General features: G+C 40.4%; 1 protein-coding gene across 1 annotated transcript in view; it reads right to left on the minus strand.

Annotated features, from left to right (window-relative positions):
* CSMD1 (CUB and Sushi multiple domains 1) overlaps nt 1-21,217 on the minus strand; it is a 1,745,896-nt gene that overhangs the window by 478,027 nt on the left and 1,246,652 nt on the right. Inside the window, exon 10 of the mRNA XM_024768064.1 lies at nt 8,504-8,628. Coding sequence (XP_024623832.1) covers nt 8,504-8,628 — 125 coding nt within the window. The remainder of the gene's footprint in view (nt 1-8,503; nt 8,629-21,217) is intronic.

The following is a 21,217-nucleotide window of genomic DNA, read 5'->3' on the forward strand; positions in this document are numbered from 1 at the left end:
CGTTTTCTTACAACTATGTCCCTATTTTTGCAGTACATTTTCCTAATAAATTAGCTTTTTAACTCTTTTTTCTACCCATACTTTTATTCAAGCCATCAAAATAATCAGCTGAAATGAAGTATGTGGGAATATTGAGGGCAGGGATTTTGTTTGTTTGTTTTGTTTTCCCCTGGCATTCAATAGTTACCCCATAGATATTTGTTGATGTATTTTTTGAGTAGGTTGATAGCCTTAAATAATATGATTTAACTCTAATTATTTACTTCTAATCCTCTTTCTTGGGAAACTGTTGAAAATTTTAGCTAGTACCTCGGTCTTTGCCTTTCTAAGTCGTCCCCATTCTAATCATCTGCCTCTTCATCATGTGATCATCCTACCATCATCACACCAATTACAATTCATTAGGTACTAGTTTCTTATATCAAGGCTTTCCTACTAGTCAGAGACAATTCTCAGATTTTCTATTGGCCACAACTCAAAGTTCAACCATCTATGTGTAGAGTCGCTATCAGATAATAATAATGTTTCTTGAGTTATCATGATTTCTGTGTGCCATTGTCCAAATCCACATGGCGGATGAAGCACAGACTGGACATTATCTTCTATGTCTCCTGCAGATGATCTACTGCCTGGGGTTTTTTCTCTGCTCTCTGGTTCTGCTGCAGGAAGGGTCATACCAAGCTGCAATTTCTCTGAATTGTATAGTGGAGAGAGCAGAGTGAACTCTACTCCTTCCCCTATAGCTGCTCAGACACAGAGAAAGCTTAGCGACCTGCTCTGATTATGATGAGCAATCTCACTGTGTCCTTGCAGACGGGGAACTACTTCCCACACAGTTGCTTCTGGATTAAACACACATTGGATTAGTCAACAAAGTATTTAATTAAGCAAATAATTAGGTAATTACAATATACTAGTGCCAAGCAAGTTTTTATAGCAAAATTTAAATGCATTCCCATAATGGAAATGTATATACACATTTATACGTATTACAGTTGAATATCATTTTCTGCTCCTGCAAAGGCTTTCCCCCTTGTCAAAACCTTTTTGGAAATATAACACCTAACGTAAAGTAATTTACACTTAAATCTTAAAAATGCTTAATAAATGTTCTTTGATAATAACCACGACCTAATTCATGTATAGCTAATATCACTCATGTGACAGTGTTCTAAATTTGTAAACTCAAATTTTGCTTATATCTTACATGTTTTTAAGATAAAAGCAGAATTCACAAAATGATCATTGGAAATACAGATCAAGAAGGAAAGTGGAAAGGGAGTATAAAACTAACCAATTCTGGGGCTTCCCTGGTGGCGCAGTGGTTGAGAGTCCGCCTGCTCATGCAGGGGACACGGGTTCATGCCCCGGTCCGGGAAGATCCCACGTGCCGCGGAGCACCTGGGCCCGTGAGCCATGGCCACTGAGCCTGCGCGTCCGGAGCCTGTGCTCCGCAATGGGAGAGGCCACGACAGTGAGAAGCCCGCGTACCACAGCAAAGAAAAAAAAAAAACTAACCAATTCTGAATGTCAATCTGTGCCATTTATCCATTTAATCACTGAATATTTATTATGTATAAAACATTTGTTTCACACAATTTATCTTATATAATTTGAAGTAGTAATTTATCTATTTATGTATAATCAGTTCCAGGAATCTTTACTGTTCTATAGTAACTACTTAATTAATCAAAATAGTTGAAGAGAATAATATTCTAATTGACCAAACTTAATAGGATAACTGGACTCACATCTGAAGCTTTTTTCAAGCACATTAAGAATTATACTGGATAGTGTATATCTTGTATGATTTAGAAGAAAACCACAGACTTTATGTCTTTAACCAGACTGTCAACCAAAATGGGGAAAGTATGTCACAGGTTAAGAGTTTGCTTTTCTTAATCACACCTGAGTTCTAGGCCTGGTTTATGAAGTTACTAGATGTCCTATCTTAAATTATTTCATTTTAAGCCTCTCGGGTTATCCACATAACAATCATAACTTCATCTATGATAGCTGTAAGGACTGAAGGAAAGAATTCGAGTAAAGCCTTCAGCGCATTTTCCGACACACCATAGCATAGGGAGTAAGGAAATAAACAGTAAATGCTTTGTAAGAGTTGGGCACTGTTTCAGGCATAGAGGATACAGCAGAGAGAGAATAAAATTAAGTTCCTTGACTTCCTCAGGCAATTATACACATGACCATCTAATTCAGGAGGATATTTGACCTTTACAGAAAAGCAGAGTCGGGGTTCAAAGCATATCTGGAAGAGGGTGGGCATGGAAGGGTTTGGATGAGACAACATCTGATGACCAGTGTAGGATGGAGACCCATATGGACACCTGGGGCAGAAGTGTTCCAAGCAGAAGGAAAACAAATGCAAGGGAACTGTCAAAACTTCCCAGGCAGGTTCTAGGAACATAATTAGCACCAAATTAACATTAGCTTTCAGGTCATTTTATGTCAGTAGAATTTGAGAGGAGAGGTATAAAAATACATGGCTTTGTTATTTCCAGTAACTTAATAAAAAATAGAGAAAAACATGTTTTTCTCCCAAGTGACATTCAAGTAAAGAGTATAAATCCTTAGAAGTCTAGAAGCAAAACCAGAAATTTATCCAAATTCACTGGAATTAAAGTAAAAGTTAAAAGTGTGAGAAATTAAGAGGTACAAACTTGCAGTCATGAAATAAATGAGTCACAGCATAGGGAATATAGTCAGTAATACTTTAATAACTTTTTATAGTGACATCTTGTAAGCAGACTTATCATGGTGCTCATCTTGTAATGTACAGAAATACTGAATCACTAAGGTATGTAACAGGAACATGGTGTTGTAGGCGATTATACTTCAAAAACAAACAAATGAACAAACAAACTCATAGAAAAAGAGATCAGATGTGTGGCTACAAAGGGGGAGAATGGTGTGAGGGAGGAAGGTGGTCAAAAGGCACAAACTTCCGGTTATAAGATAAGTACGTACCAGGGATGTGATGTGCAGCGTGATAAATACACTGAATGCTAATGTCTCTTACATATGAACATTCCTAAGGGAGCAAACCCTGAGCGTTCTCAATATCTTTATATCTATCACAAGGAAATATTTTTTCTTTAAAACGTGTGTATGCTTCTTTAAATCTCTGAGCTCACGGCTACCTGATATAATAATTAGTATTAAAATATAATCTTACAATTGGCTCTGGACCTTTAATCTGGTAGAACGAAGTCATCTTTCAGGTGTAAATGGTCTTTTCACTACCATTTAAAAGGTCATTTCTGTATGGACAGAAACTATGAGTAGGGAAGAATAAACTGTAAAGCTCTTGGTAAGTGAAAAGTTAATAAGCTAAGGGTAACTCTGAGCTAACCTGACCTGGAATCCCAAGATAATAATAACTTTATTCTGTGACCCTTGATAGCTCTAATTGGCTTCCATGTAACCACAGTTAAAATTGCAAAAAACACTTCACTTTTCTTATGTGCCCTTTCAACTCAGAGAGCAACTAAAAATATTAATTCCACAGATCAAAGTGCATTAGCATTAAAAGAAATTCTCTCTATATATCCCCCCTAAATACTGATGGAATGAAATGCCAGCTGGAACATTTTACTTAAAAAGAAGTATATCCTCTTCTTCTCTTTTTTGTTCACTTATTTAAAACATCTACTGTTAGTTAAAGATACTTATACAGTTCCCAACAGCTCATATTTTACCCTGTGAAAACTCATAATGGTTGTTTTCATATCCCTAAATGAAGTAAGCATAATTTCAAACAAAATCACTTGTGTAATTACTGAGCTACGGCAACCATTCATCCCTGTGGTAACAGGAAGAAAAGGTAACATCTCCCATTCTCAGAGCGAATTAGCTAAGGTAAGTAAGCATTGGCTTAGGACCCAGTGTCCAGATGTGAAAGATCACTCCTGACTCACCGCAATTTATCGAATGCCTCTACCAGATATTCCTTCTGTGGAGAAGGCATGATAATTACTTAAGAGTTAGAGACCCTTCATGAAGAAAGGAGCCTCAAGAATCAGTCCTTCCTTAACTGACTGAGCTGAAATCTCATAATGCGTGCAATGCTCAGACCAGAGGCATTTTATTGCATTTGATAGATAGTTGAATTTAGAACATGTGGCTGAGATGATCGATATAAGGGCTGCTTTAAAGGCTCAGAGTGCATCAGGAAAACCCAAGCCACGGTGCTCGCCTCTTACATACAATGTATTAAGGGGTAGCACAGAGGAGAAGATGAACTTGAAAAATTGCACTTGGTGTCTGGAACCTACTGACAGCTAAGTAAATAGCCCTATGCTGTGCTCTGGGTAGCATTTGAAACATCATTATGTTTCATGTTATCCATTTCCCCCTACACTTTAGACAGCTAAAGCTATCTTTATAGAAATAGCCATAAAAGTTCCAACTAAAGAAAGGTTTTTTTCAGCTCTTCTTTAATTGAGGAATCAGTCATTAAAAGCCAGTACAGACACTATTTCCAGTAGAGACACTATTTAAAGGAGGGAATGATGACAGACTCAGGGCTCCTAAATGTTGCCAACCTGGAAAATGTATGGGCTTTAATAGAAGAAAGTATGTTCTACACTGAGGGATGCCTGCCAGGAAACCACCCATGACTCATGGAGATCACTGCTTCCCTTCACACCCACAAGCCTGTTGAGTGCTGAGAAAACTGGAACTGGGCTGAGCTACACAGCCGGAGTGGCGCTGTCCATGGTAGCCACTAGCACATCTGACTATTGGGCACTTGAAATGCCGCTGGTCTGAGCTGAGATGTGCTCTGAGCATAAAATGCACACTGGATTTCCAAGACATAGTATGAATAAAAGAAAGAGAAAAAAGTAAAGCATCTCCCTATAATCTTTTTGACTGTACATTAAAATTATATTTGTAATATTTTGGTTAAATAGATTAGCGATATGTTATTAAAATTAACTGCACCTGCTTCTTTTCCTTTTCAAATCTGGCTACCAGATGTTTTAAAATTACATCTGTGGCTTGCATTTTATTTCTAGTGGAGAGCCCTGCTCTAGAGACTGCTCGAAGTGATCCTCTATTGGGTCAGCCTACAGAGGCACTAAGACGTTTGACCATCCATCTGTATATGTAATCGATCAGGTCATGGTATATGGTGATTACTTATGTTATATAAGACTCTGTCACGCAGACTAGAGGGAAGGGTGTTCCTGCTGGCTTTGCTGGAGGAAGCTGCCTCTTGTGAGAGGGCAATGTGGCCAGGAGGTGAGTACAGGGCAGAGAAAGGGAGTTGGGTGTTGAAGGGGAGGACAGGTTCCTTGCTTAACCATGATACTTACAGATGAGCCCTTTCCAGTCCAGAAAGTGGGATATTCATATACACACAGCTCCACCCTTTTTTTCATCCATATAGCTTACACATATAGTCCTGCACTGATACAAAAATGCCAAGGGACATGAGAGAGGGATGAATGATTCTCTCATTTATTTGCACTCTCCACTCATGAAAAGCTGCAGATGATACGGGGAAGCAAAAAAAAAAAAAGTGTCATTTATCCCACCTCTCCTTATAAAAATATACCCCCATGGCAAAGATTCCCTTAGTATCTATTCTCCTTTTCTTTCATAGAAATATAATTGTTTGGCATATATTTAAACACACAATAGAAAATATATATGTTTCTAAGTCTCACAACAAGGTGAGAATATCTGGCTGGATTTGGGCCAATGAGAATGAGCAGAAATGCATATGATGGTTCCTGCAGACTCTCGTTAGCATACTTCTGCTAACCCTGCTTCTTCTAACCTCCTCCATCCAATCACCTGGAGTTTGGATACCACCGTGGACTCTGAGGATGGAGGCGTGACCATAGTGAGGACAGAGTGAGTCTTGAGGACATTTTCATATCTGAAACAGACCTGCCGTCCTTGTCCTGTACTTCCTAGCTCTTAACTTCTGTATAAGAGAGAAATCCACTTCCATTTGTTTTAAGCTTCTCTTGGGTTTGGTTTTCTGTCACCTAATTGTTATCACCTAATTCTAAACAGTTTATCTCAAATTCTCCTATTTAGAAGATTTCAGGACTTTAATTTTTTTTGTTTAATGTCATACTACTCCAAATGCTCTAAAATACTTATTTCTTTAAAACTGTGTTTTTAAAGATCTTTTTTACTGTTCTCTAGACACAGTCTGCTTTCGTTCTACTATGCAGACCTAAAATATACATCCTATAAGAAAACTCTTCCTTAATTATTTCTTGCTGCTATAGCTCATTATTTCAGGAAGTTAAAAGTAATAAATTGAAAAAGAGCTAAAGGATTAGTCCATGAAAATGAAGGTACATCTAATTAAAGCAAAACAGCTGAGTTAACAGCTGGGAGGAAAAAAGAGATGAATAAAGTTGAGTGTGACAAACAGAAGTGGGTGTGGAGAGAGGTGAGGAGGCTTCCAGGGAAACCAGGCCAGAATCACACAACAGACAAAGACCCTGTGGGAGAGCTTTCTCTTCTAAAATGATGAAGCAGGGCATTAGAGTCTATGGGAACAGGAAGCCAGAGGACTCCTCCTCTAATTACCTCTAAAAGTGAGCAGTTGGTGGTCCAGGGGGATGGAGGGAAGTGTCCCACCATTAGCCTGGATGGAGCAAGCACCTGCGTGTTTGACACCAAATCAGCGTATAAGCTGGGGCCAATGTGCTGGGAAATATTGTTATGAGTGTAGATGAGATTTGGGCCAAAGGGAAAAAAAAAGGAAAACTTCTGGATTAATAAATAAGGTAAGGATCAAATAATATCCTACTCAATAGTTCCTTTATGTTACTCTAAAATATCAATTTAAAGCAGATGCACATTTACTAGTTTTGTCTAGTGTGGGCTTCTAAATAATGACATATGTTCCTGGTATAGAAGAGCAAGAAAAACATTTAAAAATGAAAGCATATTTTTTTCCTTAGGGCAAAGATAATACCTGTGGCTTAGTCCTCATTTGTAACTGGGGCATGAACATTACCATCCTTTCATGGGAATATGGATTTTGCTACAGTTCCTTTGAAAGCCTAATGATGTCACTTTAGTATTAGTGTACAAATAGTCTAGTGACCAAAAGGGGAGGGGCGCAGCCATACACATCTCCTGACCAGAGATGGGTGCTTCTCCAAGAAGGGAAACTTTTCATGGGAAAGGGCCACCTGCAACCAGACCACACGCCCACTCTGCCCTCGGGATGAATAGATGCTACAAAGCTGTGTTTTCTACATGTAAAAAGCCACCAAGTTGTTATAGGTAAAGGTACACTATACTAAAGCCTGCAATCTAGTATTTTAGCTTTGATGAAACTAGCAATGTATTTTGCAACTACTTCATTTCACAGGATATAACTTAACACTGTTCATCTTGTATTGTACCTTTTTTACAACTGCAACATTTTAAAATAAAAATTTATGAATCCATTCACTTGAAAAAGACTATAAGGAGAGATAAGATATTCTTATATATGAAAGTGTATAAGAATATACTTTTTATTCCTTGTTCAACTTAGTACTTTTTTTTTTGCGGTACGTGGGCCTCTCACCATTGTGGCCTCTCCCGCCGCAGAGCACAGGCTCCGGACGCGCAGGCTCAGCGGCCATGGCTCACGGGCCCAGCCGCTCCGCGGCATGTGGGATCTTCCCAGACCAGGGCACGGACCCGAGTCCCCTGCATCGGCAGGTGGACTCTCAACCACTGCGCCACCAGGGAAGCCCTCAACTTAGTACTTTTTTTCTTCTTCCTTTAAAACTACCAATTTGCATAAATTTTTTTATGGCCAAAATGCAAACAAAACAAAATACCTAGTTTTTCTTTTAATTTTATTGATTCTTCCTTAGTAAAATAGCCAAAACAGTTTTCTGCTGGGATCACTATGGCTTCTATACTTCTGGTAGAATTCTTCATGTACTTCACAGAAGCAACAAATACATACTTTGGCCTCACTGAAGAAGATGGTGATAATGCAATATTTTGCTCTTCTATGTCCAAGATTAGTTTAATATGATTTAATAATAAAACGATGGCTTCAGATCATGTTAACAAACTCCCTTTATCACTGATACTATCAAAACCCAAGAACTCAACTTCACTACTATTGCAAAGTGAGAATTTTTAGATATGCAGGGACATGCATAAAGTTTTCCAAAGCATCTGGTTATGTAACATATTTTCATACATATGCAAACTGTGTATATAGATAGATAGATACCAAGTTATATCGAGTATGCGTGTGTGTTTGAATGATTAGATTTGCTCATGTATTTCCTGAAATTTAAAAACCACAAATATCTCTGGAAATGTTTGCCTGCTAAAAAATTTCAAAAAATATTTCTTGTTTACCTACATCACTATGAAAGCATAAATCATCACCACGTTTTGCTCTGCCTATACACAGTGCTTTGCACTTAAATCGTTCAGAAAAGCATGCCAAATCTGAGGAAAGAGAGAACCTGGGCAGACGCAATCATGCAGGCCTTACCTCGGCAAATGGGCCGGTGGTCACTCCACGCAGCCAGAGTCTCCGTGACTCTCTGACACGTTATGCTCTTGGATCCCTGGAGCACGTAATTGTCCTCACAGGAGAACTGTACGTTTGCACCAACCCTGAGCAATTACAAAACCAAAAACAACCCGAATTATTCACGGAAGACTTCTTAAAAACAATCATCACCGTGCTGCTACTGTGTTATGCCGTCAAAACGATACTAAACATTAAGTGATCCATTAGTAACTATTCACAGATACAACCCTCTAACGCAGCACAAGACCTGGATTCAAACTTCCGTTCAGCCAACCTCTGCTAAATAAATATATGATCCTTAAGGTATCCTCTCTAAAATTAAGACAATGACAAAGGTGGCAGGACCATGTGTTGTGGATTAAGTAAGAAAATGCATGTGAAAGAAGTGAACCCTGGAAACAAAACAAAGTTGGATGTCATTCCACATGGATAAATATCTTACCCAAAAAAAGACTGAAAAAGCCTGGGTTAAGAAAATGTCTCAGTACACAGAAAGACAAGTGCTGTATGATTCCACTTATATGAGGTATCAAAAACAGTCAAATTTATAAAATCAAAGACTGGAATGGTGGCTGCCAGGGGCTGGGGGGAAGGGGGGAAGGGAGGAAGGGGGGAAATGGGAAATTATTAATTCAAAGGTATAAAGTTTAAGTTAAGTAATATAAATAATTTCTAGAGATCTGCTATACATCATTGTACCTATAGTCAACAGTAATGTACACTTAAAAAATTTAAAGAGGGCTTCCCTGGTGGCGCAGTGGTTGAGAGTCCGCCTGCCAATGCAGGGGACACGGGTTCGTGCCCCGGTCCGGGAAGATCCCACATGCCACAGAGCGGCTGGGCCTGTGAGCCATGGCCGCTGAGCCTGCGCGTCCGGAGCCTGTGCTCCGCAACGGGAGAGGCCACAACAGTGAGACGCCCGCGTACCGCAAAAAAAAAAAAAAAAAAAATTTTAAAGAGATAAATCTCACGTTAAGTGTTATCATCATCATCATCAAACTTGCTTGCAATGAAAAACAAGGGAAAAAATGTCTCAGTAAAGAATTTATCATTGCAGACATTAATTATATTAATTATATTCAGACAGAGGCCAGTGCTACTATATTTCAGAAATACATCTTATAGGAAAAGAATAATTTGATTTAGAAAAAAGCAATCCATCCAGCCTAGAGTTCGATGAAAAACTGCTTTGGCTCCAGAGCTGCCTCTGAAAACATGAAGCCCTAAGGTTGTAAGCAGTAACGAAGCGTGATTGCAGAATCACAAACCAACAGGTGCATGACAAGATGTGAGAGGCATACACCAGGTCTGAGCACACCCAATCGCTTCCTTCTAAGCCTGTTGTCTGGCACTGAGTTGAGTGCAGCACGATTTTATTATCTGACAAGCCTATTGTTACAAGAGGAAATTCTACCTGTGTCTTCCATTTGACAAATCCTGACGTTGATGTTGACAAAAATGGGAATGAAAGAGAGTCTTTGAGAGAAAATATGCATAGTTGCCCATGTTATGTGTAAAGTTATTAATAGATAAAAGATAAGGAAAAAAATAAACAAATGTTTTCCTTTCCTGCTTATTGAAAAAGTCTAACCTGCAATATCACAGTGAACATTATTCCAGTAACAGTACAGCAGCATTTCCCACTCTTCTGTATAACACTCTCGGAGGATCATCACAGATATCTATAAAAATCATGGAATCAATTTGAAAAATTCTGGATTAAACAAAATTAAGCATCTTTCTTTTCTAAAGGGGACTTTCAGTTTACTAAAATTTAATATGCAAAATGTGTTTCACCTACTTAAGAGAATGTAAAGTATGTAGAATTTTCCAAATTTATCTGGTCAGGAAGCCCTTTTGCACTAAGTATCCAGGGCAACTAGAATTCTATGAAAGTAACCTGCAACTTTACCAAATTTACTGATGAGCTCTAGTAGTTTTCTGGTGGTGTCTTTAGGATTCTCTATGTATAGTATCATGTCATCTGCAAACAGTGACAGTTTAACTTCTTTTCCAATTTGGATTCCTTTTATTTCTTTTTCTTCTCTGATTGCCATAGCTAGGACTTCCAAAACTATGTTGAAAGAAGTGGCAAGAGTGGACATCCTTGTCTTGTTCCTGATCTTACAGGAAATGCTTTCAGCTTTTCACTGTTTAGTATGATGTTAGCTGTAGGTTTGTCGTATATGTCCTTTATTATGTTGAGGTATGTTCCCTTTATGCCCACTTTCTGGAGAGTTTTTATCATAAATGAGTGTTGAAAATATTTGCAAATGATGTGACCAACAAGGGATTAGCCTCCAAAATTTACAAACAGCTCATGCGGCTTAATGTCATCAAAACAAACAACCCAATCAAAAAATGGGCAGAAGCCCTAAATAGACATTTCTCCAAAGAAGACATACAGATGACCAAAAGGCACATGAAAAGATGTTCAACATCACTAATTACTAGAGAAATCCAAATCAAAACTACAATGAGGTATCACTTCACACCAGTCAAAATGGGTATCATCAAAAAATCCACAACAATAAATGCTGGAGAGGGTGTAGAGAGAAGGGAACCCTCCTACACTGTTGGTAGGAATGTAAATTGGTACAGCCACTATGGAGAATAGTATGGAGGTTTCTTAAAAACTAAAAATAGAGCTACTATATGACTCCTGGGCATATATCTGGAGAAAAACATGGTCCGAAAAGATACATGCACTCCAATGTCCATTGCAGCACTGTTTACAATAGCCAAGACATGGAAGCAACCTAGATGTCCATTGACAGAGGAACGGATAAAGAAGATGTGGTACATACATTAAATGGAGTATTACTCAGCCATTAAAAAGAAAGAAATAATGCCATTTGCAGCAACATGGATTGTCATACTGAGTGAAGTCAGTCAGACAGAGAAAGAGAAGTATCGTATGATATAGCTTATGTGCAGATCTAAAAAGAAATGATACAAATGAACTTATTTACAAAACAGAAACAGACTCATGGACTTCGAGACTGAACTTACAGTTACCATGGGGGAAGGGTGGGGGAAGGGATGGTTAGGGAGGTGGGGACTGACATGTACACACTGCTGTATTTAACATGGATAACCAAACAAGGACCTACTCTATATATAGCACAGGGAACTCTGCTCAATGTTATGTGGCAGCCTGGATGGGAGGGGACTTTGGGGGAGAATGGATACGTGTATATGTATGGCTGAGTCGCTTTGCCGTGCACCTGAAACTATCACAACATTGTTAATTGGCTATACTCCAATATAAGATAGAAAGTTAAAAGATTCTATGGAAGTAATTTTGAGAAACACTGTGTTATAAAGACATAATATGTATTATTTTTGAAAGGGAAAAGTGGAAAAACCAAAATGTAAACATAATTCTAATTTTCATTGTTAGTCATAGCAGTTATTTAAAACAGCTATACTTTTTAGACATATACATCATAATTTCATTGGCCTTTGGTCTTTGTTTAAATTTCTGGAACCACGTTGAATAAATGAAGTAAATCTGAATATTTGGTTTGAAAACAACTATTATATCTCCGTGTTCTCTATTCCAGGCCCCAATCTTCAGTTCTCTTTGTTTACCTAAATTTCATTTTTCATACTTTTCATCATTCTTTCAATATATTTTTATTGAATATCCACTGTGTGCCACACTCTACTCCAGGTACTAAATATCAGAAATTCATAAGACCAACAAAGTCCCAATCTCATGGAGATAACATTCTAGTTAAGGGAGGACAAAAAAACAAACAAACAAATCAAATAAGAAGAAAATGAAAGTGTTGTTAAGTACTGTGAACAAAATACACCAAATGATGTGATTAATAATGGGTTAGGGAGAGTCGGGATTTAAGAGTGCTTCAGCATTTTTTATGATCCTCTCAAACTAAGGTGCTAGTACCTCACATAATTTCTAGGCATGGTCAAACATAAAGGAAGGAAAATGAGATTATTGCTTCCCTTTGGCAACCACTTACTTCAGTTACCAAAGCCTATCATTCATAGTTTTGATGGAGTGTACTCCATTCCAACAAAATGCCTATCTTTTTCACACATGCTTTTCATACATCCGATCAACTTCCTTTAGGTATTCTTAGTGAACTGTGTTAACTTTGACTACTCTATCTCATTTCTGGCAATATATTATAGATTTATCATCCAAAATTGGAGAAAATATGGGCAGTGTTGTTTTTTGGAAACCATGAGAAATATGAATGACTATATTATCTCATATATATTTGAATGAATACATTTCTACAAAAATGAGCAAAATATATAGCGATATAGAGAAGAAAAAAGCTTGACACAAAATTGTTACCCCAGATAACAGTTATCTATATAAGTATCTGAATCTGTATATCAGGAAAATTAGGCATAAAACTATTTTTAGAGTGGTAACAGAATCACAAGTACACTTCTGTTTCTGTACTGCAATAATCGTAGTACTTCTGATTTTATTAAAAGTTAAATTTTTAAATATTTTAAAATCCTACTATTAGATTGCCCCATTTGCTCTCACTCATTGAGACAGAACTCTCTCACACCTAACAGAGTTCACACTCTCCTCAGATTTCCAGCAGACAAAAACTACAGAAGCCTCTTCTACTGCAGAAGGCAGAAGACTCTTCCTAATGTTCCATAATCACTGTAGTGTATCACAGAAGATCTAGTCCAGAAATCTCCATCTGGGTTCTGGGGAAATCCTCAGTATGGACAGAGTCTGTCCTCAGTATGGACAGAGTCTGATATGGAACTCATTCCTTAATTTGTGTCCTGAAACCTTTTGACAAATGACTGGAAATAAGAATTGATAAAATAGTGAAGCTTCTCTACTTTCAAAGCATTAAAATTATTAACAAGAGCAACCTCTTAGCTTGACGGCAGTTTGGAAAACAGAGCCACTGATGGGTAAACTCATTCCCGAGAGTGAAGACAAGGAGTAGTCTCTGCATTGAGATGAACAGGGTTGAGCTTGAAACTGATGATGATCCAACTTCTAATTTATTATTTCAAACTTTTGCTTTGGTTTTATCTAGCACTTGAATCAGTTCAATTTAAAATCCATGCACACTGTCAGCTTCAAATATATAATAAACTAAGCTTTTATTTATGATTTGATTTTATGATTACTATGTTTGAAGGCACATGTATAACATTAGGAAGATTAATTTGGTTTTCTGGAAAGCACTCAGAAGAAAATAACAGAAAAAAAGAAATTAGTATCTTCCCATTGGCAATTAAATTTAGAACACCTAAGAATTATTTTGTCATACAATTTTGACAATTGTTAGTAGCTGGAAATTGTCAAAAATAACAGAAAACTGATTTTGTATAAGATCAAGATAAATTGTGTATTGATAATAAATATCCAAATGGCAAATTTTAAGTTAAATAGTTGAAGCAGAATAATTTGGTATTTTAAATATAATAGAACAGAATAGAAAAAAACACACTTTTCACTTCTTCAGTGCTTAAAACTTCTGAAAGGCTCGTCATTCAAAGTTTGAATTATGAAGACATTCCATTTATCACCATCTACTTGACTTTACCTATAGTTTGAAGAGACTTTCTAGGTGAATGAACTATTTCTGAATATGGGTTTCCTAGAGAATGGCTATTTGTGCATTTATTTAAGATTGGTAGTATAATTATTTCTAAGAAACCCCACACACAAAGTAACTTAAAGATTAAACTAGAATCCAAAATAGGATGTGGAATGATTTAGCTGTGATGTGTAACTATCCATTAATTCAGAGATGACTCTGACCTACCTGAGTGGCTAGATGGGCAGATCCCACCTGTTACCTCAATCCATGCTGGCTGGTGTTGACTGAATCTATTGAAGCAACTAGTTTCCCCCCATTTAGAATTTTCTAAATGGATAAATAGACTGATAGATTGATATAGATGATACATAGATAGATATCTGTCTCTTGGTTAAAAAAAAATCCAGCTCAAGAGGGAGGAACACTCCCAAATTCCTTCTACGAAGCCACCATCACCTTGATACCAAAACCAGACAAGGATGTCACAAAGAAAGAAAACTAAAGCTCAAACAACATACTTAAAGATTCATAAATACAAAAAACTAGATACTATTTTTAGGCATCAGGGGTAGGCATTTACACATTTTGCATCTGCAGCAAAAAGGAGAAACACATTATATTATACTGTTTTCACATTTAAGCAACAGAAAGCACAAAAATTAGAGCAAAAAACTTTGTTTAGAACTAAGTTGAAGTCAGGATTTGCTGTATTTCTCTTTGTAAAATGAACACAAATGACATGGGGAAATTATATCTGGAACCACACTGTACCAAAGGTATAGAAATCTTGCTTAACTATTTTTTTTATGCATAAAAAGGCAACAACTGAAATTTTAATAAATTTTCAAAGATTTTGTGTGGGTCATCAAGAGAATTTAGAATCCCTGGAAACCCAAGACACAAAGGTCACCTAGGCTTCCTCACCAGATTTTTTTTTTTTTTAACATCTTTATTGGAGTATAATTGCTTTACAGTGGTGTGTTAGTTTCTGCTTTATAACAAAGCGAATCAGCTATACATATACATATATCCCCATATCTCCTCCCTCTTGCTTAACTATTTTTTGAGAAGAACTGGAGCCATGTGGCAGGATAATATGTGAAGTGATAAAGGGTGTGTGTGTGTGTGTGTGTGTGTGAGTGTGTGTGTGTGTACAGGCACAAGGATTCATACCTGTGATTTTTCTCCTGTATTTTACTTACACCCTGAGGATGCTGATACTGGCATAGCACGAAGTAAAATTATAGGTGCCTAAATCCAGAAGTGTCCTCCAGGTGTGTGAAATATGTTTAAAGGAGCAGTGATAATACATTGCTCCCCATTCCTCGTTCCTCACTATGAAACATAAAAGTAAAGCAAAACACAAGGCCAAGCTGAGGCGGGGAGGAGAACATGGAGAGCGAGAGCAGGCAGAGATGTGACAGGTGGTGTCAGGGCTGTGGAATGCAGTGCCCTGGTATCCGCTGCACCCTGGACCAGGAAGCAAGTTGGGTGAGGCAGTGGAACAAGATAGGGCCCCGCCCAGGGCAGTGTGTGGGCCCCCAGGGCTAACACAGACCCGTTCCCCTTTCCCAGCTGTGACCCTATGGACAAGTCTGTGTCTTACGGCACAGCCTCTCTAACGAAGAAAAGGCAGCATGGGAGCCTAAGACTAGGAGGTGGAGCCCCTGGGCCCTCGAGTGACACAGCAGGTCGTCCCCAGGGTGCTCGTGCCTCTTGAGTGTTGGCTGTGGCTGGTGGAAAGGAAGCCCCAGACTCAGAAACATCTCCTCTCCAGGAAGACGACGTGCACCCGGCCAGGGGACAGGGACGATCAGGACAGGGATCCAAGGGGCAGGGATAAGGTGGGGAAGCCACGCCCACTCCCCACCATTGAAATGAGGGCCTTTCCGTAAGCCCTAGCATGACATCATCAGCAGAGGGGGACGGGAAGTGAACAGCTGACTAAACCTGATAGACTAAGAAATCACGGATTTCAAAAACTTTTAAGAGTGAATAAATACAATTTTCTGACTCAGACTAAATGGGGATATTAAAAAAGAAATTAATTACAGCCCCAGTACAAAGAAGATTATGTTTTGCACCTCTGAATTCATGGGCCTGTAATTAAACCGCTCACAAGCACTGAAGCTAACTCGACAAACAATAATCACTCTTCTTAGCATATACAAGCCCCCCCACCCTCCCCATCTCTGCCGCTCCCTCCTCCTCCTTCTCCCTCCCTCTCTCATCTGTCTCTCTCTTCCTCTTCCTCCTTCTTACTTCTTTCTCATTAAAAAATATTTACTTCCCATAAATAAAATTAGTTATACAGGTAGCTTCCCGAAGTAGATGTTAAAGCTTACAGAAAACTGTAGTAGGAAGAATTTGAAGGTATTTTTGTAACTTTGGAAGAAAAGAAATGACACTTGATACAAGAAAAGAAATGAGAAGAAAACTGTCAGGAACACTTCCAATGTTCTTCAACATCTTTAGTACATTTAGACTCAAGTCCTTCTCCTACAAATAAAATATCCCCACCGCCTTAAACAGTGCCTGGCATATCACAGGCACTCGAAAATACATGCTGAACAAGTGGAGAAAGACAAGTCACTTTCCTGAGGCTACATGTGTCAATCTGTCAGTAAAATGGGCCTGAGAAATAACGGTAGCAGAGAAATCCATCTACTCTTCATCCTCTTTACCAGCCTTTACTACAGCTCACCTGCATTGGTTCACAACTGGTTATGGTCAGGCTTTCAAGCACGAGGTGCCCTGCTAGTCATAAGGATGAACTACTGGGGGCAGGAAATACTTCATCCAACAACCACTGGGCAATGAGGTAAAGAAATATAAACTACTATGGGAAAAATGATTCTGCCCTCAGTGAAAAGGTAAAACAATGATAATGCCAGAAACTGAAATTTGGGTTGGGTCTTAAAAGATCCATATAATTTACTTACTTTTGTCAAAATAAGTATCTGTGTTCTACAGTGAAACCCACCATAGAAAGCCCCATTGGTGTCAAAGTTGGTGATCTGTTCAGGGAACTGCAAGTAGCCTGGTTTGTCCAGAACAGTATTTTCCAATTGCTGTTCCAAAGAGGGGCCCATTCCTTCCTGCTCCAGAGTTTTTCCCCTTTAGACTTGGGGGTTTGGGGTCCTCTCCTGATTCACCCCTTCTCCTTTCCCTCTCTTTGAGGTACAGCTTAGCTCTTTTACTACTCCAAACAATGTTTCTTTTGAGAAATATTAACCTAAAGCCCAGAAGTAGGAAGGGTATGAGGCTTGGAAAAGGCCACACAGAGAGGCAGTTCCCAGGAGCAAGGCTCCCTGAGGGAAAGCATCATGTTTCACTCACCCTGAAATCTCTCACGGCCTCCAGCAGAGTTTATTGCGCTTATGATATCCCTGAGATAGATGTTTGTAGAATGACTGCACAGGACAAACAGGAGACAAAGGCATGAATTCAGATCATCTCCTAAATGTGCAACCAGCCACCACAGTGCAAGGCTGCAGGGAGTAAATCCCAACAGCAGCATGTGAAACCCATCTCTGCAGCCACCTTGCAAGTGCGTGTCTGTTATTACATGCCTCTATTTCAAAAGAAGCTGTTTTAGATAACCTCACTGATTCTCTGAGAAATGAGTCGTACTCCACTCGGGAAGGGAACTTTGATACTGAACCGTATGTTCTCCACTAATGGCAAGACTGGTCCTAATATATTCGATTGATTTCAGGCTACAAAGACGGTCCGAGTAAACTGGCCCCTCACTCCTAAGACATCGTCAGACTGTACAGTTTGCACAGCCTTCCAGACAATGGCATCACCAGAGAGATGCATGTGCAGCTGCTGTGAATATCACAATGCCTATTACCCCCCTTTTGATTTTCACACATAATGTGTCGTTTCTGGGTCATTTTTTCTTTTTATAGTGACAATTTTTAGACTCATCTCCACAAGCCTGAAGGCAATTTAGTACCACTAAGAATGCATTAGATGGATCTCTTTAGCCTAAGGAAATAATCTAATATTTCATAGGATTTTTAGATATTGTACTTTAATAATAGCACAACAAAGACCCCTAACCGCGATCAGAATACAAGCAACATTAACGCCGTGAATGGGGCTTCAAATGACCAGCAATCTTCAGACTCTGAGAGCTCTCAGATGTGCAGCATTTAGAAGAATGTGTGAATTTTCCCACGAGGAAATTTAATTTGCATCTTCTGAGTATACCATAAGTTCATGGGGATCCACTATTTAGCAAAACAAGAGGGGTGTTTCTGTCTGACCAAGTAGAAATATTAAATCCTCAGATTCACACCCACCCATTCATACAGAGGCAGAAGCCACTACTGCACTATTTCTGGAAGGAACAGGTGGGCAGGGAGAGGGGATTCAAGTAAGCCTGGGCCCGCATCAAGGCTCTAGGAGAAGCTGATCCAGCACTCCCTTCTCCCATCTCAGTTCATCTCTCTGTGGCCCCTCAGCCCCTGCCTGACAATCTCCTGATGCCCTGGGAACAGTGGCCTCTACACCCTTCTTTCACTTGACATTTGGAAGCCAAAGAGGACCCCGCAGACTCTGGGCCTTGAGCTGTTTTATGGGCTGTTCTCTCCTCTGCAGCTCCAGTGAGAGAGCCTGGGAGGTTCTCCGATGGAGGGAAGGGAGAGCGCCTGCAGCCTGTGGACAGCTCCAGCCTCCGCCAAGAGGGCGAGCAGGGCTGGAGGGCAGGACACACCAGCAACGACTGTTTGTTTTCTATGGTGAACAGGCCCGGGGAGTGGCGGGAGTGGCAGGAGCTAGCCAGGCAGGGAGGGAAACAGTAGCATTAACCATGTGCTCGTGACAGGCATTCATCCAGAGCCCCGGGATGAGTCATCACTGGAGGTGCCTCAACCCCGCTTTGAGAAAAACAAGACTCAGAGGGTCAACTGCTCCAGATCATGCAATACATGGATTCAAACTGTCTTTTTTTCTTACTCTGAAACTTATCACCTATACTTGTGATTGAGCAGAAAACAACTGCAAATACAGAGACGCTGCACAGCAACGATTTTCCTCTAGGCTTGTATCTACTCTGTGCAAAGCCTTCCAATATTCTGAATCATCCTGCCCTCCTTGTTACAACAAACTGATGGACTGACAATGGAAAGATCCAGGACAGACAAGGCAACCCGAGCCAGGGCTGGTGCGTGTGTAGCAGGTGCTGGACACACGGGGTGTTCCAGGCTTGCACGCACCCTCCCCGTCTCCCCGTCTGGGCCTTGTTCTGTCCCTGTGGCCATGCAGCCACATCCCAGGTGCTGCTGTTGACCACAGCCATGGGTCTGGGGGCTCCTGACAGAAAGGAGCCCCCTGGCCCAGGTGCTGGCTGGGCCAAGCATGTCAGTGCTCTGGGTTCCATAGCAGCTGCCTGGAAACGTGGTGACTATGGTCCTGAAATATGGAGACGCTTTGGGGACATTCCTGCCCAGTGCAAAACAGCGCTGGAGGGGTTGCAGTGAACAGTGAGGCCCCAGCAGTGCCCCCAGGCTGTTAAGACACCTGTGAGACTGAGCCAGCCGGCTGGTTACTAAGCGTGAACGGCTTCCCTCCTATTCGCCATCCCTACCTTCTGGGCTTACTGCCATTTCCCTCCCTCCTGCTTCCCTGGGATTGAACTGCCCCTAACACTTCTTACCTTGGGCTGATTTCTAGGGAATTCCAAATAAAGTGGGGAACCTGAGTCGATGATCAGCCTCCGGCCAAGCCCCAAGACCTAGAGAAAGTATCTGCACCTGGTAGGCCAGATGTTTAAATCGCTGTCAGTAAAACACAGCTCAGCTAGAACTGGAGCCTGTGTTCTTCCTGATTTCTCCTCTTCTCCTCTCATGCTCCTCAAAGTCCTAAATACACCTTCTCTGTTTCTCAGCATACCTCCTCTCTCTATCATCTGCCCCACTTCAACCCAACAAGGAAATGTCTTCTTATTACAATTTCTTCTCCTCCGTCTCACATTAATACTGGGTCATTCCCAGAAATGACGTCTCATATTACCTAACACATTTAGCACTGCAAGTAGGACCAAGCCAATCTGAGAAAAGGGCAGATCAGGGATCCTGGGAAAAGCAGAAAAGGTGTCTCGGGGCAGGTGATGCTAAAATCACACCAAGCCGTGTAGATGTATAGAATCAAACCGTAAACACCACCTGCACAGATGGATGTGCCTCACTTCCTCTCATACCATTTTCTCTGTGCAGCTATGGGTTTGCTGGTTGGTGCGTTTGCTTTAACTTCCTTTCGTTTAGACTCAGCCCTTAATGTTTATTTTCACCACTACGGAAGAGAGGCAGGAAGGGTTCTTCCACCTCAGGGTCTCTGCATGTGCTTCCGTCTGCCTGGACTGCCCCCACCCCACTATTTTGCATGGTGGGATGGGGGCAGTCCTTCTCATCTTTTGAGCTCAGCTCTGAAGTTATCTCCCCAGAGCCTTTCCCTGCTATTCTGTCTACAACAGAGGAATCCCTTTCCTGATCCTTCTTTGTTTCTCCTTTTATCTCAGGAGCACGTCACAGTTCTAAGGGCTCGGCTCATTTTGGTTAAGGAAACCAATGAATTAGTAAATACAAGGATGGGTTCCTCAATCTCCCTACCCATGGCCCCAGGTAGTGATCTGCGTTTTCTCTTCCCCTCTTCCTTTGGGAACAAAGACTACATGCAGAGAAGCACAGCTGTGTGGCTGCCCTCACTTACTGCCGTGCTCCATCAATGCCCTGGAACCAGCCTTCCCAGCATGTGCCCTGCTGCTCTCTACAAGGTGGTCCTTCCCACTGGCCCAAGAATCTCCTGCTCCTTTTCTCTTGTCTGTTATCCAAGTCTGCTCTGAGCAAGATCTGATGAACTGTCCCTACACCAGACTATGCAATGGGACCCAATGGTGATGCCTTGCCCTCCCAGAGGGAGTCCACTTCATCAGAGCAAGAAGCTGCAAAGCAAAGTCTTGGTCCCTAGGATCCCTCCACAGCAAAGCCGCGGGAGCTCCACCCTGAGGGCACCCTCTCTACTTCCCACAAAGGGCAGTGTTGGTTCTAGTTCTTACTGAACTCTTAACAGAAGTCTGCTCTGTAAAGAGAGCTGAGGAATTAATTTA

The sequence above is a fragment of the Neophocaena asiaeorientalis genome, unplaced genomic scaffold, assembly GCF_003031525.2.
Source record: "Neophocaena asiaeorientalis asiaeorientalis breed wild unplaced genomic scaffold, Neophocaena_asiaeorientalis_V1.1 scaffold16, whole genome shotgun sequence".
Lineage (NCBI taxonomy): Eukaryota > Metazoa > Chordata > Mammalia > Artiodactyla > Phocoenidae > Neophocaena > Neophocaena asiaeorientalis.